At 40.9% G+C, this 27,127-nt stretch overlaps 1 protein-coding gene across 3 annotated transcripts in view; it reads right to left on the bottom strand.

The window, feature by feature from the left end:
• Positions 1-946: 946 nt before the first annotated feature.
• The window catches only part of golga3 (golgin A3), an 88,394-nt gene continuing 62,213 nt past the window's right edge, over positions 947-27,127 (bottom strand). For all 3 annotated transcript variants that reach the window (XM_068054641.1, XM_068054642.1, XM_068054643.1), the window contains 8 exons: positions 26,900-27,097; positions 25,784-25,900; positions 23,941-24,080; positions 18,034-18,166; positions 11,809-11,931; positions 10,543-10,707; positions 7,100-7,263; positions 947-2,832 (listed from right to left, as the gene is read on the bottom strand). In XM_068054641.1, the coding sequence (XP_067910742.1) occupies positions 2,619-2,832; positions 7,100-7,263; positions 10,543-10,707; positions 11,809-11,931; positions 18,034-18,166; positions 23,941-24,080; positions 25,784-25,900; positions 26,900-27,097 (1,254 nt within the window). In that variant the 3' untranslated portion in view covers positions 947-2,618. The remainder of the gene's footprint in view (positions 2,833-7,099; positions 7,264-10,542; positions 10,708-11,808; positions 11,932-18,033; positions 18,167-23,940; positions 24,081-25,783; positions 25,901-26,899; positions 27,098-27,127) is intronic.

The raw sequence follows: 27,127 nt of genomic DNA, 5'->3' as shown, positions 1-27,127 counted from the left end.
GAGAAACAGACTTTTTCCTCATCTTAGATGACCCATTCATAGTTTTAATGCTTTTTAAAAAAATGCAATGTTTTTAAACCACATGCTTTATATAATTCTGAAAATGTCATTTTCTGGACAGTTGTGCTATATTAGAATACATACACTGAATCATAGAATGGTTACAGCACAGAAGGAGGCCATTCAGCTTGTAATGTCCACGCCAGGTTTCTGCAAGTGCAACTGAGCTAGTTCCATTCCCCTGCCTTTTTTCTGTAGCCTTGAAAATCTTCTCTGCAGATAATTATCCAACTCCCTTTTGAAAGCCACAATTGAATCTGCTTCCACTATATTCTCAGGCAGTGCATTCCAGTTTACTGGACATACAATTTCCTTTAATTAACTAGTGTTTTCAGCTTCAGTAATGTCACTGCAATGTTAAACAATCCTGCAAAGAAATACCATGACATGCCAAGGCCACAGAGTACTGAATATTCAGTGCTGGTAAAATGACAGAAAAAATTAACACCCTATATAAAATGAGATTTATATATATAAATATCTCAGATATCAGCATGATTTTTATGCTCCTGGATTTAGGCAATTATTCTAAGCAGTTGGAGTTTTATCCTGTTTGACATTATGACCCTTTACAATCATTTCCTTATAATCAATTCCTCCCATATAAACATTAATTTGTGTGTATTCTTTGACCATATAAGGACATATTGTTTTAGTGGCTGAGTCATGGAATTGTGGAATCTAAGCTCCCATTGAGTTATAAAATACTTGCTCTTAAGCAGAATTCTGTATTCTTTTGCTCCCATTATTTTTATCTAGAGTAAAATATGAACTATTAAACAGGCTATACACTTAACTGATCATGTTCAGTTGTTTCATACATGCATCCTTAAAATAATCTGAATTGCTACTTATAGAAAATTGCAGAAGTAAAACAAACATGGAAAACCATTACCAAAAATAGTTTATTGCACAATGCTCTCCAGCAATATTATGCACAAATTTAAGTCCCTTAACATGCTTACAGAACTTCCATACTATACAAGGTAGTTTTGCTAATTAGATCCAGAGGGTACAGATCAAACTGAAAACAAAAAATAAACAGAAAGCAAAAGTCAAATTAAACTGAACAGTGAGTAGTTACTGAGCAAACTATTCCACCATCTCAGGGCAGCAGCAGTTACTGATTTAGAAACAATAATTGATGTAGTGCACAAATGTCGAAAAGATAGTCAAAGCAGCTCTCGTTAAGCTTATACATTACTTTGGCTGAGCATCTATGCCACTGTTGAAAAAGGAATTTGCTTTTCAGCTCACTTGACAGTGATATAAACATGCTTTTTCCATGACAGAACATCTTAAGTAAATGGCAGTGGGATTTTCTGTTAAATATATTCATAATTTTTCTAAATTGTTCTTTTTTAAAAATGCACCAGTAACCCAAGATATACAGAAATATCTTTTCTTTCCGTTCGCCAAGGTGAGGATGCTTAGTGCTGGGAAATTAACTACTCTTCCATTGTAGGCACCAAGTGTTGGCAACTGGTACTCCTAGGTGACAGGCACCAGCAGCTTAAAGCTGCCCTTGCATTACCCAACAATGCTTCTTAGTCTCAAACAGAGAAGAGCACCATCTCGGGCCACTTTTTGACAATTCCATTTTTCTGAATGCAGTTGTCAACTAGAGGCCATTTTGAGCTGTGAGCCCATATCTACTGATGGCTGAGTTGAAACCTTCATCCTTCCATTTCAGTCAGATTCAAACCCAGACTGCTAAACTTATTGTGCGACCCAATTCCCTACCAGCGTTGTAAAGAAACAAAATTGCAACATTTAGATGAATTCATACATTCGTGCGTGCACAGAAGCAAAATATAATACACATTCAAAAGAGCATCTTCAGCATTTGCTGCTAAGGTTAGGTCAAGTCAGTTTATATTATTTCGGCTTGCCTTAGCTCCACCAACTTGGAGATCAAAAGGTGCTATTTATGTTTTTAACTATGGTTTCTTCCAAGAGGAAGTAAAAGCTTTCTTGAAGGTGAAAGTGTACAAAACATATTAATGTCGTCAGGTTAAACTTTGACTTATTCAGTACCAACATAATGCTGCCCGACTCAAACGAGCAAATACATCTCAAACATCAAGAACTTTCAGAACTGTAAAACAAAACTTACAACCATTTTTTTTTTTTTTAAAGGTAAAATGTAATTTTAATAAGTTAGAATATTTTTTCTTATCCTTTTAAGCCCTTCCTGTATTCATACCCCTCCCCCATCAATAAGGGCAGGGATCCCCAAATGGACAGTGGTGAATTTTTCCAAAACTTACCTCCTGAAGTTACCCCCTCCCCCCCACCCACCATCTCCTTTTCTTTTATTTCCCTTCTCTTTATCTGGACCCAGTAGCCTAACCAAAAAAAAAAATCACATCTGGAAGGTGGATTCAAACAGCTACAGGTGATATTTAAATCCATAACCAGTTGTATGAAGGAGCACTTTGCTGCTAGGCTGCCAAGAAAATCAGAATGTAAATAAAGCACAAGGAGGTTTGGAAAACATTCCTACTCTTCAGCATTGCCGAGGGCTTTTATATGCATGGCGGTGCAGAAATTGTTCCTTACTGACAGGTCGTATCTGCATGTTTACTATTTGCACTGTTGTCGAGGTCAGTTTCTGTACTATTGCTGGACTGCTCTGCTGCTGCTGCTGGGATGGTGCCATCAGCAGTAAGTTCCATCAACTGTCCTTCGATTTGTGTCCATGACGACATAGACTGGTGTACAGTTACTGTGTGCTCCTCCATCTGTCGCTGTAAACTGTCCATCTCTTGCCTTTGGATAGAAGAGACACATTTTTTTTAGAATTATAATTAGATCACCCATGCCATATTGCCCACAATTAGTCCAGGATCCAGACAGTGCTGCTGCCATGTATTGTGACAATGACTTAACCATCATAATAAAATAAACTTTACTGAAGCAAACATTGATATATAAAGAACCACTATTGTAGTTGTGACACCATTGCGTCAAAAAAAAACTTGCTTAAGATGCAAGAAATATGCTTGGACTCCACAAAACTCTCTTATTTTGCCCAATTTCCCACAATGGAGTTGCAGTATTTGCTTAAAATGCAAGTTATCTTTCCTCCTCCAACCTGATATCACATAGAACAGTACAGCACAGTACAGGCCCTTCGGCCCACGATGTTGTGCCGAACATTTAACCTACTCTAAGATCAAACTAACTACCTACCCTTCATTCTACTATCATCCATGTACCTATCCAAGAGTCTCTTAAATGCCCCTAATGTATCTGCTTCTACTACCACCGCTGGCAGCGCATTCCACGCACCCACCACTCTCTGTGTAAAGAACCTACCTCTGACATCTCCCCGAAACCTTCCTCCAATCACCTTAAAATTATGCCCCCTGGTGATAGCCCTTTCCACCCTGGGAAAAAGTCTCTGGCTATCCACTCTATCTATGCCTCTCATCATCTTGTACCCCTCTATCAAGTCACCTCTCATCCTTCTTCGCTCCAATGAGAAAAGCCCTAGCTCCCTCAATCTTCTTCGTAAGACATGCCCTCCAGTCCAGGCAGCATCCTGGTAAATCTCCTCTGCACCCTCTCTAAAGCTTCCACATCCTTCCTATAATGAGGCGACCAGAACTGAACACAATATTCCAAGTGTGGTCGAACCATAGGATTTAGATAATATAAAAATGGTTCTTTCTTCCCCTTTACTTCCCACAGTGGATTTACAATTTTTGCTCAAGCTGTCCTCAATGCAGCACTGCAGCAAACTGGTTTGTCCTCCTGTTAAGTCTCCAACTTGCAGCATCTTGAAGAGGTGGTCATTCGCCATGGACTGGCACAGCTATTTTTAATGGACACTGGCAAGAGCACAACATCAAATGCTGTATAAACATTCTCTTCTGACCCTGTCAAAAACATCAGCCCCACTAAGCAACAGAAAGCGTGTGTCAAATGCTATCTGTAGTTCAGAATTCTTAACATTTTAATCTGTATAAAACATTGCAAAAATTAAACGTCCATAGTGTTACGAGAGTGCTTTTTTTGCAAAATATGTTTTAAGGGCTTATAGTTGAATTATGGACATTGTTTCATCTGGTGAGATGCCGAACTTTGTTTTTTTTTTAAAAAAGAGGTCATGAGAAGGATTCCTGGACTTGGCTTGCAAACAAGCCTTTACTGGAAGGCACCTGCTTTCCGATTAACACCAGCAGGGAGCTTGTTGTTTTGACAGGAGGCTTGACTTCGGAAATGTTTTTGGTTTCATTTTGAATTGTTACAAAAGATAGTTGGTTTTTGCCTGCCAAGAAAAACCTAGCTCATCTTGCTCTCTTAGAATGTCCAATGTGTCAGTCTCCTCTTTCCTCCTGTATTTGAAGAAACACTGCATTTTGACTGTGTGGGAACTGAAACCCCTGTTGCCCCATTTCTGCTGTAAGGACTATCTGAAGCCTCTGCAGCTGCATTTCTTGGAAAGCCTACCCAAACTGATCTTCAACATCGCCTGGAAAGAACTGTTCTAGGAAGATCCCAGTGACAGCCATCTATACGCATTTAGGATGCCAAACAAGAACAAAGGACATCTTTCCATATCTTCTCTTTCTTCAAGAATTAGCAAGTATTTAACCCAAGTGTTTTTTGGTCTGTTTTTTTTTGGTAACAGAGCATGAAGCATTGGTACTTACACGCTAGATATGTCACAGAAAGTTAGAATTGTGCATTCAAATGTGTGAATTTTTAAATGGTGTGCCAAGTCATAATTACTGCCAAATAACCTCTCTGCAATGAAAATTTATTTTACAAGCATGGAGTCTCATTCCTTCAGATTTTAATTACTGTTGGAGATTTAATTTTTTTTTTAAACTTTTTCTTTCCATCTCCTCTCTTAATCCCATCTTCTTTCCCTCTCCATTTTGCTTTCTGTACATGATTTTACTTTGAATAAAATATTTTAATTTATACTTCCTGGTTTAGATTCTGTGTCTCGGTTAGTATTCTTCAATTACATTAGCCGAAGAGACACATGTTCCAGATTCCCTGTAGATAGCGCAGCAGCACTGAAATGGCTTTTTAATAACTAAGTTGCTGCACAAAAGCCCACTAAAAGTCTGTGAACAACTCTAAGTGCAATGAATGGCAATCGCAGTTCCTTCGCTGCTGACAGCAAAATCCAGGCCATTACTTAAACTCTCAACTATGTTAAGCGAGAGTCTATCAATGTTTATTGGTGGACAATAATTGGTGAATATGGTTACGAAAATTTATATTGTAATTAAACAGAGCTTTGGGAAATTAGTAGTGTAGCCAGCTCCTGATACATAAATCTTGCGCAACTGGTTTCAACAGCAAAATGATTAAGGTTGCCAGCTGGGAAGACTTTTTTTTTTAAAGCTGTGTTTTAATATATTAATTGTCCCACAGCCTAATTTTGAGGCTATGGAGAATTGGAGACTGATGGTAGTGATAAAATCTTGTCAAGTGCCCAAATGTTAAACTATGACTGCAAAGCTCAAAGGGTTTGTCACTTTTTAATTCACTCTCAGGATGTGAGCATTGCTAGCAAGGTCAGCATTTATTGCCCATCCTCAATTACCCTGGAGGAAGTGGTAGCAAGCACCTTTTTGAACAGCTACAAGCATAGTGATTTGATACAACTGAGTGGCTTGCTAGGCCCCTTCAGAGGGAATTCAAGAGTCAACCACAATGCTGTGGGTCTGAAGTCATATAGGCCTGACCGAGTAAGGACAGATTTCCTTCCCTAAAGGACATTAGTGAACCATATTTTTTTTTTTTAAAACGACAATCCAGTAGTTTCATGGTCATCATTTCTGATACTACTAGCTTTTTAATTCCAGATTTATTTAATTTACTGCATTCAAATTCCCCAGAGATATTATTTTATTCTAATCGCTTCTACCCACAGTAGTTTTGTAAAGCTTGGAGGTTACTTGCAAGATTATTCCATGATCCAATCAAAAATGGATTACTGCAAAATACTGCACCATACATTAATAGCATTTTGTAAGCAACTAGTCATAGTGCTGAATATTTTAATGAGTACCAGGTTATGGATGGAAAAACAAGTGGTTTTAATATTGGTATTAATTTAATGCAGTTTTCAGGATACCTTTGTGAGCCAGCTTCTGGCATTTACACCATTAAATCCAGATCGCTCATCTCAGCAACAAGTTTATAAGCCCCCAAATAATGCGAGTTACAAGACAGTTCTGGGGTTTGGTGGTGTAAACACAGAAGACAGCTCACAGATGTCGGTCTTCTGCAATAAGTGGAGATAGTATAAAATCTTTAATTTTCTTCAGGCACCATTGGTGCAATACCCTGACTAGCAATTCTGACATCAAAATGTTGTATCTTTCCCCATTGCAGAGGGGGTAAGAATAGCACACTGCTCTGCCATTTTGGATGTTTAGGGCTGCTTAGACTCCAATTACAATAGAGTCTTCATTATCTGGACACATTGAGATTAGAATAATATCCATATATTAAAATGGATGAGCTATAATGTGCACATTTCTGACATGAACCACAATTGAACCACTTCACATTGTTTCAAACATCACCTGTACATTTTAAGCTTCAATCCAACTTTTGTTGACTGAGTGACACCTGCTATTGTTGTCGGGTTCCAGAAGCATCACATGCAGCAACTTTGGTCCAACTATTAACTAACTGCTGCAAAAGCCACATTGCAGAGGATTTTTATTTGTAACCAGAGTAGCTGCTGTAGATCAATATCGCATCTCCCTTTAAGCTGAATGCTTTTGTAAATTTAATCCAGTTGTTGTACTTCAATCTGGAGTTCTATTTGCATTGACCTTTTTCACTCCCACCTGCTTCTCATCTCACAATGCGAAATGTTAGCCAGGAAGCTGAGGTCTTGAGAAAATTGAGAGCCAGATAGCTCAGGTTATTCTACAAACTCGCCATCCAATCTCCGATCAACCACCATGGTGGTCAGCAATAATGTTTCTCTGTTCTGTGTACACATGAAAACTTCACAAAAAAATCCCAAACCAAACCCACCTTTTTGCAAAGAACTTACCTCAGCTGCTTTAAACAACTATGGAGGTTTTGGAGAGGCTCTTTACTCACAGCCGCTGGTGGCCTGAGTAATTCCTCAAGAAGGGAAGCAGGTACAGGGCAATCAGGGATCTTTACTGGGGTCACAGGATTTGATGAAACGGCATCTCCTTTCAACTCTATTCTCTGTTCAAAAACAAAGAATATTTAAATGATTGCATTACATTGTATTTACAGCACAGAAACAGGCTATTCAACTCAATGGGTCTATGCTGGTATTTATGCTCCACATGAGCCTCTTCCCACCATATTTCATCTCACCCTACCAACATATCCTTCTATTTCTATCTCCCTCATGTACTTAGCTAGCTTACCCTTAAATGCATCAATGCTTTAATCCTACACAAAAGCCTAAGTAAACCAGATTGTTTAATAGTGGAATTAAAAATAAAAAATCTGTTTAGTTACACAACATGCCAAAAAATCCAGCACTGCAGCAACATTTAGTAGCAAGCAGGTGTTTATATCATAAGCAAAAGCAAAATACTGCGGATGCTGGAAATCTGAAATAAAAATAAGAAACGCTGAGCAGGTCTGGCAGCATCTGTGGAGAGAGAAGCAGAATTAATGTTTCAGGTCAGTGACCCTTCTTCAGAATGGGTCACTGACCTGAAATGTTAACTCTGCTTCTCTCTCCACAGATGCTGCCAGACCTGCTGAATGTTTCCAGCGTTTCTGGTGTTTATATCTGTTACAACTAGTTAAATGAACCAAAACTTAACACAGCTCTTTATCAAGTTTCTTCTTCTTCTTTGGCCTCTTTGTCTCGAGAGACAATGGGTAAGCGCCTGGAGGTGGTCAGTGGTTTGTGCTGCAGCGCCTGGAGTGGCTATAAAGGCCAATTCTAGAGTGACAGACTCTTCCACAGGTGCTGCAGATAAAATTGGTTGTCGGGGCTGTTACACAATTGGTTCTCTCCTTGCGCTTCTGTCTTTTTTCCTGCCAACTGATCGCTGACAACTGACTCCCACGACTTGTGATCAATGTCACAGGACTTCATGTCGCGTTTGCAGATGTCTTTAAAGCGGAGCCATGGACAGCCGGTGGGTCTGGTATCAGTGACGAGCTCGCAGTACAATGTGTCCTTGGGGATCCTGCCATCTTCCATGCGGCTCACATGGCCAAGCCATCTCAGGCGCTGCTGGCTTAGTAGGGTGTATATGCTGGGGATGTTGACCGCCTCGAGGACTTCTGTGCTGGTAGTACGGTCCTGCCACCTGATGCCAAGGATTCTCCGGAGGCGGCGAAGACGGAATGAATTGAGACGTGGCTCTTGGCTGACGTACGTTGTCCAGGCCTTGCTGCCGTAGAGCAAGGTACTGAGGACACAGGCTTGATACACTCGGACTTTTGTGTTCTGTGTCAGTGCGCCATTTTCCCACACTCTCTTGGCCAGTCTGAACATAGCAGAGGAAGCCTTTCCCATGCGCTTGTTTAATTCTGCATCGAGAGACAGGTTACTGGTGATAGCCGAGCCTAGGTAGGTGAACTCTTGAACCACATCCAGAGCGTGGTCGCCGATATTGATAGATGGGACGTTTCTGACGTCCTGTCCCATGATGTTCGTTTTCTTGAGGCTGATGGTTAGGCCAAATTCATTGCAGGCAGCCGCAAACCTGTCGATGAGACTCTGCAGACACTCTTCAGTGCAAGATGTTAATGCAGCATCGTCAGCAAAGAGGAGTTCCCTGATGAGGACTTTCCGTACTTTGGTCATTGAGGCCATTGATTCTCTAGCTAGCGGAAAAGCCCCTGGGAAGGACGGCATTACCCCTGAAATCATCAAGAGTGCCAAGCCTGCTATACTTTCAGCTCTGCACAAACTGCTTTGCCTGTGCTGGGATGAGGGAGCAGTACCACAGGACATGCACGATGCCAATATCATCACCCTCTATAAGAACAAGGGTGACCGCGGTGACTGCAATAACTACCGTGGAATCTCCCTGCTCAGCATAGTGGGAAAGGTCTTCGCTTGTGTCGCTTTAAACAGGCTCCAGAAGCTGGCTGAGCGGGTCTATCCTGAGGCACAGTGTGGCTTTCGAGCAGAGAGATCCACCATTGACGCTGTTCTCCCTTCACCAGCTACAGGAGAAATGCCGTGAACAACAGATGCCCCTCTATAATAAAAGCAAAATACTACGGATGCTGGAAATCTGAAATAAAAACAAGAAATGCTGGAATCACTCAGCAGGTCTGGCAGCATCTGTGGAAAGAGAAGCAGAGTTAACGTTTCGGGTTAGTGACCCTTCTTCGTACCCGAAACGTTAACTCTGCTTCTCTTTCCACAGATGCTGCCAGACCTGCTGAGTGATTCCAGCATTTCTTGTTTTTATTACAGATGCCCCTCTATGTTGCTTTCATTGATCTCACCAAAGCCTTTGACCTCGTCAGCAGAAGTGGTCACTTCAGACTACTAGAAAAGATTGGATGCCCACCAAAGCTACTAAGTATCATCACCTCATTCCATGACAATATGAAAGGCACAATTCAGCATAGCGGCACCTCATCAGACCCCTTTCCAATCCTGAGTGGTGTGAAACAGGGCTGTGTTCTTGCACTTACACTGTTTGGGATCTTCTTCTCCTTGCTGCTCTCACATGCATTTAAGTCCTCAGAAGAAGGAATTTTCCTCCACACAAGATCAGGTGGCAGGTTGTTCAACCTTGCCCGTCTTATCACGTTTGCACATAAATAAAGCTGGTACTAAATGATGCATTTCAGAAAAGTGCTGCAGAATTCTCCAAGAAGTTTTTGCTGTCGTTCATGCAGACAGGATTAAAATTACTACAATATCATTTAATTTTACTGTGTTGATACTATTTAAATATTATCTGGAGAAAGAAAGATCTAATACATTTTCTGATGGTACTATGCTATGTTGCCAGGTGACAAAGGGACTAGTTCAACAGGGATCTGGGCTAGTAAAGTAGATGGGCTAAGGAATGGCAAATATGCATAAATATAAAACACATCGGTCAGGGAACATGAAACATCAGACAGAGCATAATTAGATTCAATACTTCACTTTCTTTTCTGAAAACTAATTTCAGGCACATTAGCAATCAATGCAAATGGCAACTGATGCTGGGTTAATGCTTAGATATAAATCTCAGATTGATTTTTTTTTGTTAACCAAAGGTATTAAGGGATATGGGGCGAAGGCAGGTATATGAAGTCAGGTCACAGATCAGCCATGAACTCATTGAATGGCATGGAACAGGCTCTAGGGGCTAAATGACCTCCTCCTGTTCCTAGGATCAGCTGAGTTAGGCAAGGTCACACCAGCCCACACACTTAAACATTCAGACATCTGGAGAAAGTTCCTTTGTTTTGCCGAATCCAAACATTTCAGGGCATAAACGACTCTATTGTGGAAACCATTCTGTCCTGGAGTTACCCACTTACCTTGCGCGTTTTTGTCTGTTTGAGGTCCATCTTTAGTTGCTGATTTTGCTGCAGTAAAGTCTTCATAGTGTTTCTTAGTTCTGTAACCTTAGTTTGGAGCATGAACTTGTCCTTACGGGTTACTGTTAGCTCCTCCTGCAGTTCCTCCAGATTAGCCTTAATACCCTGCAAAATACAGTGCAAGGAAGAATCAGCTAAATTTTAAGCTATTTTAAATTTTAATAAGCTAGTATTAAGCGCAAGCTACTAAATACAAAAATAAAAGCAAAATACTGCGGATGCTGGAAATCTGAAATAAAAACAGAAAGTGCTGGAAAAACTCAGCAGGTCTGGCAGCATCTGTGGAGAGAGAAGCAGAGTTAACGTTTCAGGTCAGTGACCCTTCTTCACAACTGCTACTAAATACATGCTGGAAATGTGTAAATTCTGGTGAAAAATGTTTAGCAACATTAGCACAATAGTTAGCAGTTTGAACAAAATGAAGCCAACTGAAATAAATGCAGATTTTGTGCCAATTTTGAGGGTAGTTTAGTCGAGGACAACATCCATTTGAAACTTGATTGAAAACGGATTGTCCAAAAAAAAATAACGCTTGGGACCTTCCCTTTCAAAAATCAAATCGCATATAAAAATAAAAAGCTATATTCATCTCCCCACGGATTGTGGATCAAAAAGGCATGTTGGTACATCAGTGATGTTCCTGAATTGGTTACCCAAGAACAGGTGCTTAACAGCCCAAGGCAGATTGACGTTCCAATTCCTCAATCCTCTCCTCTTTCCAATTTTTTGTGAAAAGTACTCCTTTTGCATCCCAGCTGAGATCTGGAACTCAATGCATGAAGCTCAGTGTATGAAGCTGCTCACAGTCAGTGACATTTCATATCTTTCCACAGCATGTTAATATGGTACCAGGGCATGCATAGATTACACATTTACATATTATTCCCACTTCGTTTTGGCACTGTATCACTAAACAGCACACGCATGTATTGAGTTGCCTGAATGCATAACCCAGTAATTGTGACTATTCAGTTATAAGTTGAATATTTTTCACATTAAATTTCTGCTGCCTATTTTGTTTCCATTCTGAACTTTCCATGTCACACGTCTTTTAACCAAATGGTGATGGGGAAAGTTTACTAAATTGCCAAAAGTCTCAAGCTCATTCAGCAGTTAACATTTTAGGATAACTATCAAGTAACCAAAGTGCGCAAACTTTAGATACAGAGACACCGAAATATGGATGTTCTTGGTAACATCTCCTACCTGTAAAGCTTCCTGTAGTCCCTCCAACTCCTTCTGACTTCGCTGTTCAGTCAGTGAGAGTTGCTGCCTTAAGGCTTGTAGATCTCTTTCCTTCTGCTCAACTTCCCATTTCAAGTCCTCCACCTGGAAAGAAAGAATTTTTACTTTGCCATAATCACAATTATCAGCCTACGGGTAGGAGGCATTCCCCAAACTAATTCCCATTGCTGGCAACCAATTCCATCCTTCTTTGCTGAAAGGACAGATGGCAATCACAGGGTTCAGTTGCATGGAAAATTAGGAAGTCAAAATTAAAGGAGAAGGTAGGCGTGCAGGTTAGTGATGAGGCTGGTTGTTACCAGAAAATAAAAGGTAGGGACAGAACGTGTGAACGTCATATTGCATCAAGGAATCGTACAAGAGTAGGGAAATTTGATAATGGAACAAACTTAAAGGCTTTGTATCTGAATGCACGAAGCATTCAGAATAAAATTAATGAATTAACAGCGCAAATAGAGACGAATGGGTATGATTTAGTGTCGATTACTGAGACGTGGTTGCAGGGAAACCAGGTTTGGGAATTGAATATCCAAGGGTATTCAGTATTTCGGAAGGATAGGCAGGAAGGAAAAGGAGGTGGTGTAGCTTTGGTAGTAAAGGAAGAGATCAGTGCTGTAGTGAGAAACGATACAGGCACTGGAGATCAAGACGTAGAATCAGTCTGGGTAGAATCAAGAAACAGCAAGGGAAAGACGACACTGGTGGGAGTAATCTATAGGTCCCCAAACAGTAGTTCCACATTGGGGCACATTATAAACCAGGAAATATTGGGGGCTTGTAAGAAAGGTACGGCAATAATCATGGGTAATTTTAATATAGACTGGCAAGGGTAGCCTCGAGCGAGAGTTCATTGAACGTATTAGAGATTGTTTTTTGGAGCAATATGTTGTGGAACCAACCAGGGAGCAGGCTATTCTAGATTTGGTATTGTGTAATGAGGTAGGATTAATGAATGATCTCATAGTTAAGGATCCTCGAGGGAAGAGTGATCATATCATGCTGGAATTTCAAATTCAGTTTGAGGGCGAGAAACTGGAGTCCCACGCTAGCGTTCTGGAGTTAAACAAAGGTAATTACATAGGCAAGAGGACAGATTTGGACTGGGCAGGAAGACTAAAAGGTAGGATAGTTGATGAGCAGTGGCAGATGTTTGAGATATTAAATTCCTCCCAACTAAAATGTATTCCAGAGAGGAAGAAAGATTGTAAGAGGGGGAAAAAAACATCCATGGCTAAGCAAGGAAGTTAAGGATAACAAAGACAAAAACTAAGGCATACCATATTGCAAAGGCCAGTGGCAGGCTGCAAGATTGGGAAACTTTTAAAGATCAACAAAGGGTTACTAAAAAAGTAATAAAAAGAGCAAAGGTAAATTATGAAAGAAAACTAGCGCAAAATATAACGGACAGCAAAAGCTTCTATAAGTATATAAAGGGGAAAAGAGTAGCTAAAGTGAATGTTGGTCCCTTGGAGGATGAGACTGGGGAGTTAATAGTGAGGAACACAGAAATGGTGGAGACTTTAAATCAGTATTTTTCCTCAGTTTTCATGTTGGAGGACACTAGTACCATCCCAATAGTAACAGGTAATGCAGAGGTAATAGAAAGGGAGGAATTTAGAACAATCACTAGGGAAAAAGTATTGAGCAAACTATTGGGATTGAAGGCAGACAAGTCCCCAGGGCCTGATGGCCTACATCCTCGGGTCGTAAAGGAAGTGGCAGCGGAGATAGTGGATCCATTGGTTATAATATTCCAAAATTCCCTGGATGCAGGAAAGGTTCCAGTGGATTGGAAAAATGCTAATATAACACCCTTATTCAAAAAGGGAGGGAGGCAGAAAGTAGGAAACTATAGACCAGTTGGTTTAACATAAAGTTATAGAAGATACAGCACCGAAACAGGCCCTTCAGCCCACCGAGTCCATGCCGACCATCAACCACCCATTTATACTAATCCCATTATACCTCTCACATCCCCAACTTCCCTCAATTCTCCTACCACCTACCGACACAAGGGGTAATTTTTTTTTTTTTTTACAATGGCCAATTTACCTATCAACCCACAAGTCTTTGGCATGAGGGGAAACCGGAGCACCCGGAGGAAACCCACGCAGTCACAGGGAGAAACTGCAAACTCCGCACAGGCAGTACCCAGAACCAAACCCGAGTTGCTGGAGCCGTGATGCTGTGGTGCTAGCCACTGTGCCGTTGGAAAATTGTTAGAATCCATTATTAAGGAAGTAATAACAGGACATTTAGAACCTGGAGTTTTCTGAATTGTACAAACAAATTGAACTCAGAAAGACTGTTTGCTCCTGGATTGAGAAGATCTCTCCTGTCTGCTAACATCTCTTTCTCACAAGCCTCTGAATCCACTGAAGACACATGAACCCCAAGAGAGAAAAATCTCCTACAGCGAACAAGGTTTAAGAAGAATACTGGGCTCCAATGAAAAGCAAGATCTACCTACAATTAAGGACTCTACAGTGAGCTCGAAGAACCATAACAAAATCTCTTTAGATATTGCCTCAAACTTTTCCACTTTATTTTTCTTCTGCTCTTTTCAGTCTCTATTTGCATGTGTGTATCGCATATGCATACTAGCATGGGCGCGTCGTGTATCCGGAGGTGTCAACCAAATTAGAGTTTAAGTTTAATAAATTTCAACTTTTCTTTAAACCTAAGAAAACCGGTTTGTGCTGATTTCTTTGCCTTATAATTGGAAAGCGGTGAACAAGGATTCACCAAGGGGGAGCTAAAAACAGTGTGTTTAAAATTAAACCCTGTTACAGTAAGACCAGGTGAAGGCTGAAAGGAAGCCCTAGACATCTTTCTCACCTGGTCGTAACACTGCAGTTACATCATTAAGGCATCAGCACCTATTAGTAATCACACCTTTGTTATATTGTTCGACAAGACCTTTCAAAATCAAGGTCCTCTAGGGATCCAAAAAATATATATATTTTTTTAAAAAGCTAATACAACATGAATATCCCAAATAAGTATTTCTAACCACTCCAGCTATTTCCACCATCTACACCCTATGCAGCAGGGTACAGCATATTTCAGAGGGAAATACATTAAATACCAGTGAAGCAGCTGCAAAATAAACAAGGCTGTTATTCAAAGTATTCTCAGCTCCTCGCTCTTCATTCCTCTTAGGGAGTTGGCCTTTCATTTAATTCCCCCACCCTACCCGTGCTGGCATATTGTTCGACAGGTGCCAGCTGTCCTCCAGTATCTTGACTGAATGGTTGTCCTTTGTAGGTAGTGTATGGAAGTGGACTATTCGACTGCAGAAGCATTATAGCTCAGGCTAATCTTGTCCTCACGATGTACAAAGAGAGATAGGAAAGGGGTAGAGGAAAATTTTCTTACTCCTGAAGGGATACTGGACAGTGAGCAGGAGTTTTAGCTGATTTGTCCCTTCTGTAATCCAGGGTAGAGTGAAATTATATCAGCACCACTGCTGTCCCAGAACAACAGCAGAGTCTGGATATTCAGCATGGCCCCTCTGATCTGCAGACTTAAGAGACCAGGCCATACCTTTACCCACATAGTTTAAATGTACAAATCTAAAGCTATTTTCATAGCATCCTTCCACACTGCAGCATAACCCCTGGGGTAACTTTTCACTATCACTAGGGCTGCAGCACAGATGGTCTTAAACAAAGATTAAGTCAAAGAGTAAACTCTGTGTGACCCTGACAAAATATTTCCATTTAAAAAGGTATATATACAAAAAAATTCACTGAAAATGACTTGGATGCAGGGATAGAAGGTACTATAGCCAAATTTGCAGATGACACTAAAATAGGTGGGATAGTAAGTTGCAATAAATAAATAAGAAATTTACAAATGGATGTGGATAGGTTAGGTGAATGGGGCAAAATTTGGCAGATGGAGTTTAACGTGAATAAGTGAGGGGTTATCCACTTTGATAAGAATAGAAAGGCAAATTATCTAAATGGAGAGAAACTTCAGAATGCTTCGGTGCCGAGGGATCTGGGTGTCCTTGTGCATGAATCGCAGAAAACTAGTATGCAGGTACAGCAGGTAATAAGGAAGGCAAAGGGAATTTTGGCATTTATTGCTAAAGGAATAGAATATAAAAGTAGGGAAGTGTTGCTGTAACAGTACAAGGCATTAGTGTGACTGCACCTGGAGTATTGCGTACAGTTTTAGTCCCCTTACTTGAGGAGGGATGTAGTTGTATTGGAGACAGAGGAGGTTCACTAGATTGATTCCAGGGATGAGGGGTTTGACTTATGAAGAGAGATTGAGCAGTTTAGGCCTTTACTCTAGAATTTAGAAGAATGAGAGGAGATCTAATTGAGGTATATAAGATGATTAAAGGGATTGACAAAGTAGACAGAGAGCATGTTTCCTCTTGTGGGGCAATCTAGAACGAGAGGTCATAGTTTTAGGATAAAAGGTAGCATATTTAAAACAGAGATGAGGAGAAATTACTTCTCTCAAAGGGTCGTGAATCTGTGGAATTCACTACCCCAGAGTGCGGTGGATGCCGGGACATTGAGTAAATTTAAGGAAGAGAGAGACACAGAATTTTAATTAGTAATGGGTTGAAGGGTTATGGAGAACAGGCAGGAAAGTGGAGTTGAGGCCGAGATGAGATCAGCCATGATCGTATTAAATGGCGGAGCAGGCTCGAGGGGCTGAATTGCCTACTCCTGCTCCTAGTCCTTATTACCAAGATCTTTTCAAATGATTAAAACTCTCCATATACCCTTAAATCAAATCTGTCCTTCCCTTCCCCTACTCATTCACCAAGAAAACAGAACTCCTATCGATAAGACTGTTTTCTCAGACGGTATAGATCATTATGAAGTTATCTGTGTGCTCTGTAAAAATCCCACAATCCAGTATTGCTACACTTTGATGGAGAAAATTCTTTACCTTGGGAGTATTGACTCAAGTATTGAGTGCCAAACTTGGTTCAAGCATCTCCATAGTCAAATGGAGATTAGTAAATTTCTGCTACAACAGTACTGCAATTTAGTCTTGGGAAAGTCAATATTGGACGAGCATGCAAACCCATCGCTTATATAAAGCTGCTGTATTTCTCGGCATTACCTGCTCGGATATTCTTCAGATCCATAAAACGTCTTGAGAATGCAAATGACATGACCATTCATAAAAATGCAACAGCAATGTTTATCAGCTGGCAGTCACAACATTAATCTCACAATGAAAGCATTCTGTTCCTCAGATTCTACTACACATCTCCAATAAATTTGTTCACGTTTTTTGGAAAGGGGCCATCAGCCTATTTAAATTTCCAACCCTGTCTCATAGATTTGATGTTTATGCTTATTCGGCCAACTGTTCTGTAGGGATACAAGAAACATGGCTGACCTTAGGAAATAATAATGAGCATACGTGCAGTGGTACATTGTGCTCAGGAAAAAAAAGACAGTGGACAGGAAGAGGTGGTGTGACCCTATACGGGAGGTTGAGGTTGATGCTATGGGAGCTCATCTACCCTGGTTGAACATCTTTAATGTGAAAAGATCAAAGCTAACACTGTAGGTATGCTAAAGAACACGAGGGCAAGGAATAGGAAGAGGGCCATGTTTTCTCTATAAATAGATTTGAAGAGCATGTGAAAATGAAGCTCATTTTCATGGGTTGGAGGCTTTAATCAATCAAACATAGACTGGGACTACCCAAGCGATGCATTCCAAAGTGAGTAAGCATAATGCCCCAGGGCATCAGGAAAGCTGTGAGATACCTTCATTTGGTAATGGTAAGACATGGATAAGGATTTTACGAAGTACCATGTTGGGGGTGGGCGGGGGTTGCAGGAGATCAATTACATCCATCTGAATCGACAGACAGGATCTTGTTAGAAATTCTTGCATAAAGAACAGCACTTCCAACAATGCAGCACTCCCTCAGTGCTGTGGTGCCACTAGATTATTTATTAACGTGTGGCTTGAGCCTATGAGCACACTCATTCAGGACACTGGCTGGAATATTGAAGAAAATGGAAGAGTCAAGGGAAGGCAAATACAGGTGAGTGAGGCATAAAACTATTTTCACTCATCAGGGTTTGAAATTCAGTGCAATTGGGGTCAAGGCCAGTGTTGAAACCAAACTTATCAAGATGTGCGAGGTATTGAGACACCACTGTACATAAAGATTTAGCTGCAAGGCAAGTTGTACCTCCTGGTTTACTGTAGTTGGTTTGTTAAGCTGCTCATCCAGCTGTTTCTGCAGTAGCTTAAGCTGAGAGTGAGCTGCAGCCAATTCCTCCTGGAACTGTGCTACTTCCTGAGTGTGTTTCTTATCCTGGGCTCTGCAATAGAACACAATGGGAGCAAGGGTAGATTAATCCAATCATAACATAGCAGGGACACTAGGAACCATTAAGAAATCAAATTATTTAAGGGGTACTACTTTTATCCAGCTGAAAATATCTGACAGAACTGAAGACGGTGCAATCTGAGCTATGAGCTGGGTTTCCAAAAAAAAAAAGGCATCATGTTTTGGACACTGAGCAACTGTACAAGTAAAAATGCTGTGGATTCAAAAATGCTGTGGATTCTATGACCATGATAAGTCAGGCCATTTCTTATCTTCCAGCTGGGTACATTCATATTTCATAGCAAATATTTGCTTCTGATGAAAGGTCACTGACAACGTTAACTCTGCTTCTCTCTCCACAGATGCTGCCAGACCTGCTGAGTATTTCCAGCACTTTTTGTTTTTATTTGTTTCTAAAAATTGACTGAAGAGAAACTTCAAAAATTTTGCAAATTCTAGAAAATATTTACATGAAGTTTTTCAAACTTCTTTTTCCTTTCATTTATAGTTAGATTTTCAGGAGCTAGGGGAGAAAGTTAAAAAGACAGACCTCGAAGATACTAATCTCTGGATTACTCCCCATCCCACGCACTAGCGGGAGCAGAAATAGGAAGATTGGGAGGATCAATGCGTGTCTTGAGGCATGGTGCAGGAGGGAGGCCTTCAGATTCTAGGGACATTGGGACCAGTCCTGAGGTAGGAGGCACCTATTCAAAAGGGATGGGCGCGCCTCAACAAGACTGGAACCAATTTGCTCGTGATGAGGTTCACTAGTGTGGCTGGGAGGGTATAATTAATTTGGCAAGGGAACGGAAACCAGCATATAGAAGTAGAAAAGAGGAATAAGGTACATAAAGTAGTGAGAATGTCAGATAGTACTAGAGAAGGAAGTTCCATATTAGACAGGAGCAGAGTAAGAAGGACTACAATGCATGTATGTAAATGTACGAAGTATGGTGAAAAAAAGTTGGTTAGCTACAAGTGCAAATAGCTGTGTGGGAATATGATGTAGTAGGAATGGAAATGTGGCTTAAAAATAGTGATGTCTGGGTGTTTAATATTTAAGGATACTGTTGCGAGGATTTCCATTTTTTGTATTAAAACTTGGGATTATATATTTTTAAAAACTGAAAAGGATTTCAGTGGACATTGAGACATCTGGAGATAGCTGAATTTTATGGATGTTTTGAAAGGAAGTTCAACAAAAGTTGAACTCTTAAACAAGGACTGGAAAGCAGGTAATTTCAAGGAAACCAGCAGGGGGTTTGACCTAAGAGCTACCCTCTGTTGTGACGAGAAAATTTAGGACTTGGCATGTGACTTGTTTCTGGAAGGTTTTGGTTTCATTTTTGAACTTTAAAAGCCAGTGGGTTTGGACTGAAGCAATTGGAATTTGATTTTGACCTACCTGGAGATCAAAAGAACCACCAGGCAAGTATTACCTCTCTGTAAAGAATCTTTGCTCTTGAAAACCAAAAGCTTTTATGAAGCGGCACTGTTGCCTCCTGCATTTTTAAAGAAACCTTTGCATATTTAAAAAAGGACTTTTGCATCAAATGCGAGAACTGACATGTCGGGTTCGGGTCAGGTAGGGTTGCACTTCCGGGTCCGGCATTTGGGCTCGATCGGGCCGGGTCAGACATGGTCTATCACAACCTCAGGTAAGTGGCTCCAATGTTAATGTAATTTTTGGACTCGAAAGGTGGTTTTGTTAGTTATTTTAAGCTTGTGCTGATCAGCAACAAAGTGAAAAACCGAAGGTAGGTTAAATGATGGTCGGGTTGGGCCGGGCTGGGCCGTGCGTGAGGAAAAAATGGAAGGACTCGGGCTGGGTCAGGCTCTGGATCAGATGTGGTTCTGGCAGGCTCGGGTCGGGTTTCATTTACAGACCCGAACCAGCCTTTACCTGTTGCTACACCCCTGATGGAAGACCTGTGTGAAGCCTTCTATAATTGAATTTCTTTGAACATCTACCCATCACAGATTATTCATCAACCTCGCCTAGAAAGACTTCCAGTGGCATCCAATTATTTGATTTTGGGACACCACACCAAACCGAAGAACTTCCTTCCAGATCACGACAGTCTAATTTTTTTTTTATTCCTATGAAACTGCTGTAAACCAAAATCCCTTTTTTTCCCCAGTTAACCGTTTTTGGATGTGTGTGCACATATGCATGAGGGTTAGGGAAAAAATAAGGAGCTTTAATATCTCAATTCGTATATAAATTTACTTCAGCATTTGGTTAAGTCTTGGTTTTGTAATAAATGGTTCATTTTGTTGTTTAAGAAACCTGGTTGGTGTGCTTTATTCCGGGGGACAAATAGTGTATCTATCTGGCTGTTTCAGTAAGTGGGAAAATTTATTGATATGCTGTGACCTGTGGAGAAGTGGGACTGAATTAACAGTGTACTCCTCCCACCTCAGTCATAACAATACACAGTGTTCAGAAAAGATAGGGAAGGGGGGAAAAAAAAAAAGGAGGTGGGGTGGCAGTACTGATTAGGGAAAACATCGTAGTGTTGGAAAGAGAGGATGTCCTTGAAGGGCCTGAGACAGAATCCATTTGGTTAATTGAGAAGCAAAAAGATATGATCATGCTACTAAGGTATTCTACAGGCCTCCAAATAGAGAAAGATAAAGGAGCAAATCTGCAAGGAAATCAGAGATTTGCTAGAACTACAGGGTGGTGATTGATACTGGAGGACTTTACCCAATTATTGATTGAGATAATGTTAAAAAAGTAAAGAGGGGAGGAATTTCTGACATATGTTCAGGAAAACTCCTTTGATCAGTATGTTCTCAGTCCAACTAGGAAGGAGGGATTGCTGGATCTGGTGCTGGGGAATGAGGTGGGCCAAGTGAACCAAGTGTCTGTGGGGTAACACTTGGGTAAGAGAGATCATTGTATCATAAGGTTTAGATCAGCAATGGAAAAGTGCAAGGAACAATCTAAAGTAGAAATTCTAAATTGGAAGAGGGCTAACCTCAATGGAATGAGGGGGGGATCTAGTCAGGGTAAAAGATCTACAGGAAAAATGGCTATGGAACAATGGGTGATCTTTCGGAAGATATTGTTTCAGGTACAAGTTAGGTACATTCCAACAAGGGCAAAAGGTAAGGAAAATCAATAACAGGGCTCCTTAGATGAAGAGGGGGGGGGAAGAGAGAGAATATGATGAAACAAAAAAAAAGGTGTATGATGCACGTCAGGTGAATTCTTCAAGCAAGAGCCAGGCCAAATACAATAAGTTGAGAGGGGAAGTGAAGAGAAAAATAAGACTGGTAAAGAGAGAGTGAGAATAGAATAGCAGTTAACCATAAACAGGAAGCAAGAAACTTCTATCAATGTGCAAATAGTAAGCAAGTAGTAAGAGGCAGCATGAAGCCTATTATGGACAATGAGGGTGATATATGCTTAGAGATGCAGAGCAAGGCTAGAATACTAAATGAGTAAAAGCAAAATATGACGGATACTGAAAATCTGAAATAAAAATAGAAAGTGCTGAAAATACATAGCAAGTCTGTATTTCGGTGTTCATTAAGGAAGAGGATGCTGACAAAATATCAGTAGAAGCGGAGATGGCAGTGGTAATACATGGGGTGAAAATTGATAAGAAGGATGTATTGGAAAAGGCTGGCTATGCTTAGGGTAGATAGTCACTTGGTCTGGATAGTTTGCATCTCAAGGTGTGAAAGGAAGCAGGACTGGTGATAGTGGAAGGGCTTCCCATAATCTTCCAATCTTCCCTAGATATGGGGAAGATGCCAGAGGATTGGAGAGTGGCAAATGTGACACACTTATTTAAAAAGGGCGTAAGGACATTCTGAGTAATTACAGGCCAGTCAGTTTAACATCAGTGGTGGATAAAGGTTTTAGGAACAAGAATCAGGGGGGTGAAATCAATAAGCACATGATGTTTGAGTTGTTTAAGGAGAGCCAAGTGTGGATTTGTAAAAGGCACATCATGCTCCATTAATGTAATTGAATTTTTTGATGCAATAACAGAGAAGACTGATGAAAGGAAATCAATGAATGTTGTCTATATGGATTTTAAGAAAGTACCACATAAAAGGATGATGAACAAAATTGAGGCTTGTGGAATAGGAGGGTCAGTGTCAGGTTGGATAAAAAAAAGTTGGCTTAAGGACAGAAAATAGCAAGTCATGGTTAATGGTTGTTTTTCAGACTGGAGGATGGTAGACTGTGGTGTTCCCCAAGATTCAGTGCTAGGACCACTGCTTTTATTAAATAATATATATAAATAAATAATTGACTTGGATATTGAAATACAGAATAAAATTTCAAAATGTGCCAATGATACCAAATTTGGGAGTGTGGCAAACAGTGAGGATGACACCAATCGACTACAACAGGACATAGACAGGCTACCAGAATGCGCAGACAAGTGGCAGATGGAATTTAATATAGAGAAGGATGAGATGATGCATTGTTGGCAGAAGGTACAGGGAGAGGCAGTATAGACTAAATGGCACAGTTCTAAAGAACGTGCAGGAACAGAGGACGCGGGGGTTCATATGCATAGGTCTTTGAAGGTGGCAGACATATTGAGTGAGTAATTAGCAAAGCAAATGGGATCTAGAGCCTCAAATACAGTACAAAAGCAGGGAAATTATGCTGAACTTTTGTAAAGCTTTGGTTGGGCCCCAATTGGAGTACTGCATCCAGTTCTGGTCACCACACTTTAGGAAGGATGTGAGGGTGCAGAAGAGATTTACCAGAATGGTTCCAGGGATGAAAAATTTTAGTTACAAGGTTAGTTTGGAGAAGTTGGGGTTATTTTCCTTGGAGCAAAGGAGATTGAGAGGAAATTTGATCGAGGTGTACAAGATTATGACAGGTTTAGATAAGATAGCCAAAGAAAAACTGTTCCCATTAGCTGATGGTACAAGGACTAGGGGACACAGATCAAAGGTTTGGGCAAAACATGCAGGGGGGCATGTGAGGAAGAACTTTTATGCAGTGAGTGGTAATAACCTGGAATTCGCTGCCTACTAGGGTGGCAGAAGTGGAGACGACGAAAGATTTCTGAAGGACATAAGATGGGCACTTGAGGGAAATAAACGTGCAGGACGAGGATAGAGCCAGGGAACAGGACTGACTGGATTGCTCTACAGAGAGCTGGCATGGACTCAATAGGCTGAATGGCTTCCTTCTGTGCTGTTATGACTATTTAGTAGAACGATATAGGCCAGAAAATACAGGAATTGATACCTTAGAAAGAGACCATTCTGCCCGACCTTCTAAGTGAGCCAACAGTCCCAAATATATTTACCTATCTAAATCTCACACCTCTTCATTCTATTCTCTTGAGTAGATAGTTAGCAGTGACACAGGCATGATAGGCTAATATGGTCAACTCTGGCCTTGTATTCCTAAGGTTCTATAAAATGCATCAAACCCAAATCACTGAACAAGTCCAGTTGACATCACTCCAGCCATGGATTCCACATAGAACGCTGCACGGGGGTAGGGCCTGGAACTTCCCAAACTTGAGAATTTAAGCCAACCTGGCAAAGCTGGGCAATTCTGCACCCCACCAAAGACTAGCTTATTGTGTAAGAAGGATTCACGAGGTGATATAGTGCAGGAGAGGTTGTGGTGAGGGGAAACATCACCGACAGAGCGGACATGATGGGGTTTTAACCTTGGGGTTTCAAAATTCCTACTATACAGTTCCGTTACTCAGCTCAACCATTAAATGTCAGATATGTATAACAGTTACTACCACACAGCTGTCTTACTGGAGTTTATCAGCTTCTGCCTGCAGAGCTTCGACAAGCTGTTCTTTGGCATACAGCTCTTTCTTCACCTCGCTGAGTTCAAGGGCAGCTGCTCTGTAGTGACGACGATTGTGTCCAGCCTCAGCCTTGTTTGATGAAACCTATAAGTAATTTAAACAAAGACCAAAAAAAATAGACATACAATAAAAGGCAATGCAAAAATAGTATTGTACTTTTAATTCCTTTAGTGAGGTGGAAATATTGCATTATCTCAGCAGATTTCCGTTCTTCCCCCTTCATTTTTATCTTGAAGTTGGTACCTCTTGCTTGTGTATAGTTTAACAAGTGCTGTCAGCCCTTCAGAACACAAGAAATAGGAGCAGAAGTAGACCATATGGTCCATCGAGCCTGCTCTGCCATTCAATACGATCATGGCTAATCTTGGGCTTCAATTCCACTTTCCTGTCCACTCCCCATATCCCTTCATTCCCTGTGAGACCAAAAATCTATCTATGCCAGTCTTAGATGTATTCAATGATGGAGCATCCACAACCCTCTGGAGTAGAGAATTCCAATGATTTACAATCCTTTGAATGAAATAATTTCTCCTCATCTCAGTCCGGAATGATTGACCCCTTATCCTGAGACTGTGTCCCCGTGCTCTAGATTCCCTGACCAGTGGGAACAATCTCTCAGCTTCTACTCTATCAAACCCTTTCAGAATCTCAATTAGATCGTGCCTCATTCTTCTAAACTCCACAGAATATAGGCCCAATTTACTCAGCCTCTCATCAAAAGGACAACCCCCTCTTCCCAGGGACCAATTTAGTAAATCTTCGCTGCACTGCCTCCAGTGCAAGTATATCCTTTCTTAAATGTGGAGATCAAAACTGCACACAGTACTCCAGGTGCGGTCTCACCAAAGCCCTGTACAATTTTAGTAAGACTTCTTTATTCCCGTACTCCAAACCCCTTGCAATAAAGGCCAACATGCCATTTACCTTCCTAATAGCCTGCTGCACCTGCATGTTAATTTTGTGCGTTCCTTGTACGAGTACCCCAAGTCTCTCTGAATATCAACACTTACCAGTTTCACACCTTTTAAAAAATATTCTGCTTTTCTATTTTTACGACCAAAGTGAACAACCTTACACTTCCCGACATTATACTCCATTTGCCATCTTGTTGCCCAATCACTTAACCTGTCTATATCTCTTTGCAGCCTCTCTACATCCTCCACGCAGCTTACCTTTCCACCAAGCTTTGTATATGAGTACCCCATCCAGGTGATTATTCTTAGACAGTGAACATCAACAGCCATTGAACTATACAGGGCAACAAAGCAGAGCACTCTGCTGTCCTCATCCATGGTCCATACGTGCATTGTCCAATAGGAATCACTAGACGGAAAAAGGAGCAGGAACTCTGGCTGACAGTGACCAGCCTAGCACAGGAATATTGATGCCAACTGTCGCAATTTCAATTGCTGACCAGGCTGAGACCCACTTACTTAGCAGAGAGTCTGTATGATTCAATCCCACGCTGAGCTGTGCCCTAACCATCCTTTGGTACAGAGGAGATGTAGATTAAAGCAACTGGTTTGTTATATTTTGGGATCGTTTAAGACAATTTGCCTCACTGTCCTTATTTACAGACTGCCGAGGTCAGCATACAAAGCAAGAAGGGCAATTTTGTGCAATTGTCAGAATTGTAGTTCAAATGAAGTGTTTGAATTTTCGCTAAAACCTCTACTTGTGGAGTAAAAGTGTTAAAACATTAATGAGGTAAACTGATTCATTGGTTTTCAACTGTTATCATTAAAAGTTTACCATCCTTTGAAATGAACACTTGAGGACACCATTACCTGCTGTTTTAGTTCATGAACATTTCCTTTCTCCTTTTCCAGTGCAATCTGCAGGGCTTGTACTAACTGCTTCATCTGATGGTCCTCCTCCTCTTTTCGTTTTAGCACTGCTTGTACCTGTCCCAAAAAAAGGTCACTCCATGAAATTTTGCTTCTATTGGGTGTTACTAAGAGAGATCACATTCCTGTCATTTGTTTTCCCCATTTTGAAGTAGTGCAGTGTTAATCACAAAGTTAGGGGAGCGGAAAGGGACAGGATGGTTTTTCATATGGGTTTGACAAGATCACGGATTTTTGACAAGACAGATTTTGGGCTGACCACAGTATAGTTTGCCGTTGGTTTATTTAGCCCTTGGAGCAGCACCAAGTTATGGACGTGGCACAAACAAACTGCTGAGGCAGTATGTGAGAAACAAACTGAGCATCTGTGATTCTTTATCTGACACGAGATGAGCAAAAATTGACCAGGTTGTATCTATAATGTGACCGTCTGGGTCTTTTCAATTCTGGATCGTGATGGCTCAGGAACTGGTTCTTTGCCAGACGGAGAGCAACTATACACTGTTGGCCTCAATTCCAAAAAAGCTGGTAGATGGAGGAAAACAGATCAAGTGTTTACAGGTCCCAGTTAGAAAGTAGAATTCATAAAAAAGGGAAGGTGGAGGGCGTTGTTCCCTCTAACTTCTGTTTGCTGTGTGCATTCGATCTGTTGCGCTACAGGGTCCCTTTAAGATTGACACGCAGGCATGCATGTGCGCATCGTAAAGGGAATGTTACTTGTGCGTGACACATTCCTGATTGCTACGCAGCTGTGCACACACGCAGCTTAGAGGGAACATTAGTGGGGTGGGGAGTGGGAGTGAAAGATAAGCAAGCAGAAGTGGCTAAAAATTAAAAAATTTGAGTTACACAGGATTATTAGAATAGCAAAGCTACTCGCAAAATTTCTATAGTTGTATTACTTACTGGAGTGTATTTCAGTATTAAAGGACAGAGCTGATTTTTATTTTAAATGCTCACAGTATCTGGAATTCCTTTGACCTGCAGCATACACGGAATTAAGCAGCATAAATCACTCCTTACTAAAAGGAAAATCCTTCTGTTTTGAGCTCCTACCTGCAGGTTAAGTTGTACAAGATCTGCTTCTCTCTTGGACAGGGCTGTCTCCAGGATGCTGGTGTGCTCTTTCAGTGCAGCATGAGACTGACTCAGGCCAACAAGTTTCCCCCGTTCACGTTCCAACTCGAGAGTCAGCTTTTTATTGGCTTCCTCCAAGCGTTTTATCTTTTTCCGATAACCTCTCGACTCTTGAAGCTAAGTGGAAGAGAACTGAAGCCAGTGAAC

This window comes from Heterodontus francisci, chromosome 23, assembly GCF_036365525.1.
Source record: "Heterodontus francisci isolate sHetFra1 chromosome 23, sHetFra1.hap1, whole genome shotgun sequence".
NCBI lineage: Eukaryota > Metazoa > Chordata > Chondrichthyes > Heterodontiformes > Heterodontidae > Heterodontus > Heterodontus francisci.
The sequence above is the reverse complement of the archived record's forward strand: the minus strand, read 5'-3'. Positions and strand labels throughout refer to the sequence as shown.